This window comes from Helobdella robusta (genome assembly GCF_000326865.2).
Source record: "Helobdella robusta unplaced genomic scaffold HELROscaffold_23, whole genome shotgun sequence".
In the NCBI taxonomy this organism is placed as follows: Eukaryota; Metazoa; Annelida; class Clitellata; order Rhynchobdellida; family Glossiphoniidae; genus Helobdella; species Helobdella robusta.
Genome location: NW_008704216.1, coordinates 1,660,522 through 1,670,356, shown reverse-complemented (window position 1 = coordinate 1,670,356; position 9,835 = coordinate 1,660,522). Strand labels below are relative to the sequence as shown.

Below are 9,835 nucleotides of genomic sequence, written 5' to 3'. Positions count from 1 at the left end.
TCATTTTATCTGCTAATTATTTTAGTAGTTTTATTGTTTAGCAGCAGTAGTAGCAGCAGCAGCAGTAGTAGTAGTTGTAGTAGTAGCTGTAGTAAAAGTAGTGGTAGTATCAATATTAGAAGTAGTGGTAGTAGTAGTAGTTGTAGTAGTAGTAGTGGTGGCTGTAGTAGTATTAGTATTAGTATTAGTAGTAGTAGTAGTAGTAGTAGTAGTAGTAGTAGTAGTAGTAGTAGTAGTAGTAGTAGTAGTAGTAGTGGTGGTAATGTTTTATTATTTCTAATAAAATATGCATAAGTGCTGGGTGAAACACACACCGACCCACATAATTTATTTTTAAAATGGAAGTTGAACTACTGACTGCACTAGTAGGTACTACTATGCATATAATAGTAATTTTCAGTATCGTTAACTTCACTGTGTAAATAGCCGTAGTATAATATTGATAGTGGATAAGTGGATTAGTAATATTACTGCAAAAATTTAAAACAACATCATCTTCAACAACAATAGCATCATTATAGTCGTCGTCATCATCTTCACCGTCCTCATCTTCATCTTCATTATTTTTATTGTAAGTATTATTTTTATTGCTCCATCATTAAAGAAGTCTCAGTACTAATATATTTCAACGTCACTATCCAGAGATATTTATATCCGGTCGTAAATATTACTTGTATTATCATCGTTCATATATCATACCCATAGATATATGTATTGTATAAATAACCATATATATCCATTATATCTATGATTATACCCATCTATCAGAAATGACGTCATCTTCATGTTTTTTTTGTTTACATTAGTATCATCATCGTAAAACGTCATCTTCAAGTTTATATTCGTATCATAATCATCATCATCATCACCATCATCATTACCATCATCATGTTGTTTTTGTTTGTGCTAGTATCATTATCGTCGTCATCATCTTAATGTTTACGATAATGATACTAATACAGTCTCTATGATACTGATATCATTATCGTCGTCATCCTTGTTATGTTTACATTAGTATCATTATCGTCACCAGCGTGTTGTTTATCATCCCAAATTTATCATCACTTCATTTCAAACCACACATCAGCTGACGTCAGTTGCTGCAGTTTAAGCCACCGAATCTTACCAAGCATCACTTCTTCTTCCTTCCTGTCCTCATCATCTTCATCGTCACTACCGCCATCTCATCATCATCATCATCGCCATCATCATCATCATCAGGGCCGTGGTAGTATCCACCATCAAAACGAACAACTCCAGCAATCTCAGCAACAACATCAACAACAACATCTCCATCAGCCAATCGTGTCTACTCACTTCTATGACGTCACCAAAGAAAGGGCGAGTGGGCGCGTTTTTTGTTTGGTTGTCGAAAATATCTTTTTTAAAGACATTTATCGCGCATTTGTTATTATTATTGTCGTTATTATTAATGATGTTATTGCTGTTATTATTATCATCATCATAATCATCATCATCATTTAAATCATCATCATTATTATCACCATCATTATAATTATCATCATTATCATCATTATTATCATCATCATCATCATCATCAACACCCTGAAATTATATAATTTTCTTTTTTTCAACTTGTCATATTATCCAAAAAATATTTTCGATTTGTCATTCATCATTACAGTTTTCAGAAAATTAATGAAACCATCATCATCAGTTTTAAAAATGTCATTATCTTTATCATCATCAACAACAACATCTTCTTCATCATCAGCATCGTCTTTATCATCTTCATCATCTTCTTCGTCATCATCATTATCTTTAATGCTGTTACCAACGTCATCTTTGACAGCAATACTATCATCATCGTCATCATCCTCATCATCATCTTTTTCACCATCTTCATCATCATCATCTTCTTCTTCACCATCTTCATCATCATCATCTTCATCATCTTCTTCTTCACCATCTTCATCATCATCATCTTCTTCTTCATTATCTTCATCATAATCATCTTCATCATTATCTTTTTCATCACCATCATCATCTTTTTCATCATCATCTTCACCATCTTCTTCATCTTCATCATCATTTTTATTGTTATCATCACAAAAGAAGTTTCATCCTACCGCGTTTTTATTAGCGCAATACCCCTTTAAGATTTTCAATCTGCTTGCAATAGGTCTAGTGGCGGTGCTCGAGATGGTCGTTGAAGAGTAGTGGTGGTGGTAGATATAATGGTGGTGGTGGTAGAGATATTGGTGGTGGTAGTGTTAGAAGATGTGGTTGTGGTGTGGTGGAAATAGAAAATGTTGTAGATCCCCAAGTAAATGTTTGGACTTCGATAGTTACCTCCCCTTTTTTCATTTCCTTACGCGGCAAAATAAATTAATAATCTTCGCAATTTTCGGAGGATTTATTTACATTTTAAAACGCTGTCACAACTTTTCAACTTCACTCCTCACTTTTCAAATCTTGAAGTTTTTTATTATTTAGAAATTAACCAACGTCAAACATAACTTTATCGCGTGTAATCAAAACCAAAAATACGACATGATATAATACAGAGTAGCGAATAACTACCAAACAGGTGGGTGCCTCTGCAGCGCAGCAGCTGCACCACCAGCAGCTGCACCACAAGCAGCCGCCGCCAGCAGACGTGTACGTCGTCGTGTACTCCGTTGAAAACAGGAACTCCTTCGAAATAGCCGTGGACCATTTGTTCAACCTGAATCACGTGACGACCTCAAAGTCAATGACGTCATCCAATACGTCATCGGAAAAAAGAAATTCGTGGCGTTTCCTTGACGACGGTACATTTCCGGTCCTGCTGGTAGCCAACAAGGTTGACCTTGTTCGTAGTAGGGATGTGCTGGAACAAGGTCGGATGAATTTTTTTTTTACTGATATAAATTTACCTTTGGTTTGGTGGTAAATGCTCAAATGCGCGTTTATCTAGTTTGACGTTGCCCGAGTTTGAGTAATGAATACTTAATGGCTCCTAATGCATCTGGATCTGGTGCATGATGGAGTGCTTTTGTTTTCTGAAAGTATTTTGTTGATCAGGGGATTTTGTGTAAAGAAAATTTAATGTAGGCGGTTAGCGAAAGTATGTCAGTATTGCTATCTGCTATCGTCAAAATGAGCTGAATTTGAAGAATAATGTTTTTATTAAAAATTAACAATTTTGTCTAATTTTCAGAAGGAAAGTTGATGGCGGAGATGTACCGGGTGCACAAGTACCTGGAAGTGTCCGTGGAGATAGGGCACGAGGTCGATAGCCTGATCCGCACCTCCCTGAAACTTCTAGCAATGACGTCATCCACGTCGTCCGCAACATCTTCTTTGCCGGAGTCATCGAGCATTTATGACGAATCATTTTCTGCGTTTAAACCTTACGTCAGAGACAACAACTCCAACAACAACAACAACTTCAACAATAAAAACAACAACAACAACAACTCTAACAATAAAAACAAAAATAATAGTAACAACAACAAGAGCAACATGAAACATCAAGTGCATTACGATTGTGCAACTGAGAAAAGTTTCAAAAGGCTTTCAGAAAGAGCAACAACATCACACAAGACAACGAAACAAAAACATCAAAATTTGAATAAAAGCGAACTTAGATACGAAGAAGGCAAGTGCTCGTGTTGTTGCGCGTCGACTTCGAGCCAACATGAAGAGCAGAGTCAGTATTCAAAGTCATGCAGCGATCTATCGCACTGAATGAAAGGATGAATGAATTAATGAATGAATGAATAAAAAAAAACTCATTCCATCCATTCATCTCATTTTCAAATTTTGTATTTTTTTTATCTTATTTATCTTCACCATTCTCAATTTCATATTTGCTTCACTTTGTTTTCAATAATTCCTCATAACACGGATTTACGAAAAAAAAAAATGAATAAAATAATTTGTAATCACCGAGAACGTACGTTGTACGTGTAAATACGTTCGCCCGGTTATAACAAACATTTGAAATATCGGAGTACTACTTATTAACCAGGATGTCTTATAAAGAAGTTGTCGTTCTTCAAATTACAAATACCCATGTGGCTTTGTGTCTCTGATATAAACATTTGTTTATAACACACCAACATACACACATACACAGAGAGAGGGAAAGAGAGAAATGGAAAGAAAGAAAAAGAAAGAGGAAAGATATATATATATATATATATATATATATATATATATATATATATATATATATATATATATATATAGAGAGAGAGAGAGAGAGAGAGAGAGAGAGAGAGAGAAAGTGAAATCATTTACATCATAACAACAAAATTCTTTTAAGACATTTTGCCTTTTACTGTTGTATTGATATAAAACTTGAGTGATTTAATTGTTGTTGATGTTAATATTTGTATATCTATATCTATGAATATATGTATATTTTTTAACATAAATGCATATACGTATACATACACACATACATACATACACATGCACACGCACACACACGTACACACATACAAACACATACATTCGCACACAAACAATTAATTATATTTTTTATTTTTCCCAAATTTTGCTCCTAAGTGGATGTTGTGCCAATTATTGTTCGCCTAATAGAAAATGTTCCAAACTTATTCACTGTACTTACAATTATTGACTTAATATTAATATTGACTTAATTTATATATTATAAATGTACATTTATTGATTCGTTCTTTCGTTCGTTCATTTATTCATTCATTTGTACGTTCGTTCGTTCGTTCATTCATTCATTCGTTCATTCATTCATTCGTTCGTTCGTTCATTCATTCATTTGTTTGTTCGTTCATTCATTCATTCATACATCCATTTATTTAACTGCATTATTTGCTCCATCCCGTTTGCGTCGGGCCACCACATAGTCGTTTGGTTGTTGCCAGGAAGAACACACGCCCGTCGTGTTTACACGTACGCTCCAACCTTCATTATAAACGTTATTGTAACAATTGTAGCAAGCGAATATTTAAAAAAATGAAAAACATGATTGAATGAACGAACGAACGAACGAACAAACGAACGAATGAATGAACGAACGAACGAATGAAAGAAAGAATGAATGAATGAATGAATGAATGAATGAATGAACGAATGAATGAATGATTGAATGAATGAACGAACAAAAGAACAAATGAGTGAATACAATTGGATGAATAAAAATGATCATCAAAAAGTTAAATACAATATAACGACAAAATGCTTCTCACTGATGCTTCTTTGACATGGTATAAAATTACATGATAATGAATTTTTCCAAAAATGTAAAAAAATGTTTTTGAAAAATAAAAAAACACACTAACACAACACCGTGATTACATAATATATATATATATATATATATATATATATATATATATATGTGTGTGTGTGTGTGTGTGTGTGTGTGTGTGTGTGTGTGTGTGTGTGTGTGTGTGTGTGTGTGTGTATAAATTTATATGAAATAAATTAAAAAAAGTTAGAGTAAAAATTAATATTTGTGCAATAATAGTAATAATAGAATGAGATCGAAGAATTGTTTGAAAATTAAAACATGTACACACACAGACACAAACACACATACACAAACACATGCACACACACACAAACAAACAAACACACAAACAAACAATCATACACACACAAACAAACATACACACACACACACACACACCAGTACAATAACACACCCATGCCTAAAGTTTAATAAAATTATATCACAAAATTTTGAACTGCAATTTAAGTTAAGCAAATGATAAAAATCCAGTTTAGAGGATGTTGACACGATAGGCTGCTCCTTATAGTTGGAGATGTTGTAATTTCAATCTGTGATCTTCGTGCAGCAGAAGAGAGGAGAATGATCGAAAGTTAAAAGTTGAATGATGAGGGGAAGAGGTTATTTATTATTTTTACATAAAACTACGCAAAAATAAAGCAGAAATATTTACCTTGTTTTCAACTATATTCAAAATTTTGTACATAAATTCATATATTTGTTTGTCTGTGTGTGTGTGTGCGACAGGGAGAGAAAGAGAGAGAGAGAGGGAGAGAGAGTAAGAGAGGAGAGAATGAAAAAAGTAAATACATAAACCACAAACTTGAACAATTTTCAGAAAATTTTAGTAAAGAGAAATGAATAGACATACTTTAAATTGATTAATGCACACAATTCGGTAGAATTCATACAATACTGTATATATATATATATATATATATATATATATATTTGTATATGAAAATGATTGTATGTATGTATGTATGTTTCTATATCATACTCATTGCGTGTGTGTGTGTGTGTACGTGTGTGCGTGTGTGCCTATGCAAATAAACATTCGCAAGCAAAAAACACACATGTGTGTGTTTGTGTATGTTAAATATTGTAAAAATTACTGTTTTGAAGAAACACTCCACGCAGTGCGCAAAAGTGGAAAAATATTGTTTGCATAAAAAACAACAGGATGTTACTAGTAGGTAGTAGTAAAATAGGTAGTATGAAATATATATATATATATATATATATACATTATAGATATATATGAGATATATATGATATATATATATATATATAATAATTGATTAATAAACATGATTTCATGTTAAATAGTAGAAATATATTTTAGTATAGTGCATAGTATATGGATGAAATGAATATGGGATGATAAGTTACGATTGATTATATCAGCAGCAGTAATGTAAATGTTGTCAATTCTTGGTGGTAAAATTATTAGCCTTAAATCTATATGTGTGTGTGTGCGTGCGTGTGTGTGTGTTTCTCTGTGTGTCTTTTTGTCTCTGCTCTGTGTTTATATATATGTATTTGCGTGTGTTTATATATATATATATATATATGTGTGTGTGTGTGTGTGTGTGTGTGTGTGTGCGCGCGCGTGTGTAGTGTGTGTGTGACATGACATTTTATTTATTCCAGTTTTAAAAATTTCCTAATGAAATGTGATGATTATATAGGAGCGGTATGCTTGCGACGCAGAAAAATGCAAAATGATCTCAATTATTATTATTATAGTTATTATTATTTTTTTTAGTATAACAATATCATTCATAATTATATTTTTTCTGCTTTATCATTTTTATTATTCCTCTTTTGCATATATTTTTATTTTGTCAAAATTTTTGCCAACATTTTCTTAAACGGCTGAAATATTTTTCTGCGTGTCTGCCATTTTAAAGTTCAATTTCCCTTACTATTTTCTTGCAATGGCGCTACTTCTTTTATTAATTTCTTGCCACAGATAAATTCCCGCCAAAATTTCATTTGCTTCAGCGATCCGTTGTTAACCATCCTATCAATCAATCTAAACATACAGTCGTATCTAATTTCTTGGCTGTCACAGAAATAATTTAAATGAAAAATATACTCGCCCAACAATTTTAACTGATAATATCCCGACATAATTTTAACTGATAATTTCCCGCCATAATTTTAAATAATAATTTTCCGCCATAATTCGAAAAAATAATCTCCCGCCATTAAGCCACCATGGGCAGTTTGGTTGAGTAGGTGTTTGTCTTGCGGAGACCCAGACAGCTGCGGTTGTCAATCTCGATGCTGCGTTCCTTCGTGGCTATGTCGTTCTCCAGGGCAGATCTGATTGGAGGTGGGTGGTGGTTTGTTGTTACCAATCAATCAATCAATCTATCGATCGATCAATCAATCAATCAAACAATCAATCAGTCTTTCACTCAATCAATAAGCTATCTAAATAATCAATCAAAGCTCAGATTCGACTGACCTTGTCTTTTGCAGCCTGGCCAGTGATTGTTCAGCGTCCTTCAACTTGACCTTCAAAAGACGAATGGATTCTTTTATCTCTTCCACCTCTTTTTGCAGTCTGCAAATGTTTTTAAATTTAAGTTTTCAAATCAAATTTTCGTCAACAATTGTTAATTGTAAGGTACGACTGACATTCATCTGAAAAAAATTATTCAGGATCAATACTTCATACAAATACGCATGAGAGTTAAGCATCATTACAACAAAACCGACAGAATGGACAACAAATGAGGAGAATAAGTGAAGCTGCGGAGGGGAAAAAATATCAACTCATTCGAATGGAGAGAGATGGGTTGGATTGTGGCCAAGCAATAATGACAACAACAAAATACAACACAAACAATAACATCTCAACAACAACAACATACAGCACAAACAATAACATCACATCAACACAATAAAACAACATACAACAATAACAACAACAACACAACAACAAAAACGACAACACAACAACGTACAACACTAGCAACAACAACACAACAACAACAATGACAACACAACAACGTACAACACTAACAACGACATCACAACAACAACATCATAACGACGACAACAACGGCAACAAACCCTTGCATAGACGGATCATTACACAGCTCCACATCAATCCTTCTCGTCCTCTCCTCCAGGCGTGTCTGCGCGACCTTCAACGGCAGCTCCTTGTCGCAGATTGCCTTCCGCAGCATCATGATCACTCTATCCATCTCCTTTATCTCGGAGAGAGTCTGAAAAATTGAGATGGGGTGGATGAAGAAACAGAAGAGGAAGATGGTGATGATGAAGAGGAGGTAGATAGTTTATCATTGCGTCATCCAGCAATCATATGATAACTAGAAGCATCGTAACTGTAGCCATGTAAAGTGATAAGCTTAACTAAAAAAAAACAAATACTAAATTACGAAAATTTGGAAAATTAATAAGCTTAACTAAAAAATTATTTACTTACTTAATTAATGAACTACTTAATTACTTATTTAATTCATTTAATTACTTAATTAATGAACTACTTAATTACCTACTTAATTCATTTATTAATTAAACCAACTTTCTGCAGGTGTGCCTGCATCTTGTTCTTTGCATCCTGAAGCTCCTGGACGCGCGTCTGTAGGGCGGCATTGGCCGTGTTGTTGTGGGCGTTCATCTCAGTGTTGCACTGCCTCATCAGAGCGTCCATCTCGCCACGCAACCGCAGCGAGGCCTCGCGTTCCCGCTGCGATCGCCCGATGTTCTCCTGGGTGTACTTCATCCAGGTCACTGGTACCGTGATGCTGTGGTTGGTAGTGGCCGTTGGTGGTTATGTGTGGTGTGGTTGGTAGTGGCTGTTGGTGAGGATGATGTGTGGTGTGGCTGGTGGTGATGTGTAGTGGTGTGGTTGGTAGTGGCTGTTGGTGGTTATGTGTGGTGTGGTTGGTGTGGTTGGTAGTGGCTGTTGGTGAAGATGATGTGTGGTGTGGCTGGTGGTGATTTGTAGTGGTGTGGTTGTTGGTGGTGTGTGGTCGTGGTTGGTTGTGTGATGTGGTTGGCTGTTTGGTGGTGCGGCTGATTGTGTCTTGGTTGGTGTTTGTTTTGTTATTAGTGATGTTTTTTTTGCATCGTAAAATAATAATATTAAAACCTAAAACGAACGGACGAAACAACAACAACAACAACATCAACAATAACATCAACATCAACAACAACATCAACAACATCAACAACAACATCAACAACAACGTCAACAACAACAACATCTGCAACTAACGTGTTGTCATAGTTTTCGATGTTCGGGAACAGTCCAATGTTACTGGACATGTTGTGCAACTGTTGGACCTTGCCGTCTAGGTCCTGCGCATGATGTTTGTTCCTCGAGTCCTGATCACATATCAACTGAGCTGCCCTGGTCATTCTATTGGCAATGACGTCATGATGATGTCATGATGGTGTCGTGATGATATTGTGATGATGTCATATTGATGTCATGATGGTGTTGTGATGATGTCATGATGATGTCATAATGATGTCATGATGGTGTCATGATGATGTCATGATGGTGTCGTGATGGTGTCATAATGATGTCATGATGACGTCATATAAGCGTTTGTGTGGTCATTGTTACAT

General features: G+C 34.7%; 2 protein-coding genes across 2 annotated transcripts; one reads left to right on the top strand and one right to left on the bottom strand.

Annotated features, from left to right (window-relative positions):
• Positions 1–338: 338 nt before the first annotated feature.
• Positions 339–3,693, top strand: HELRODRAFT_172362 (hypothetical protein; the record flags this gene model as incomplete). Its single annotated transcript, XM_009019023.1, has 5 exons — positions 339–365; positions 1,088–1,092; positions 1,222–1,345; positions 2,552–2,843; positions 3,164–3,693. 5 exons carry the CDS (start codon positions 339–341, stop codon positions 3,691–3,693), a joined length of 978 nt encoding a protein of 325 aa, XP_009017271.1.
• Positions 3,694–7,434: 3,741 nt separating this feature from the next.
• Positions 7,435–9,622, bottom strand: HELRODRAFT_172361 (hypothetical protein; the record flags this gene model as incomplete). Its single annotated transcript, XM_009019022.1, has 4 exons — positions 7,435–7,552; positions 8,309–8,463; positions 8,784–9,006; positions 9,480–9,622. The coding sequence occupies 4 exons, from the start codon at positions 9,620–9,622 to the stop codon at positions 7,435–7,437; spliced, it is 639 nt and encodes a 212-aa protein (XP_009017270.1).
• Positions 9,623–9,835: the final 213 nt, after the last annotated feature.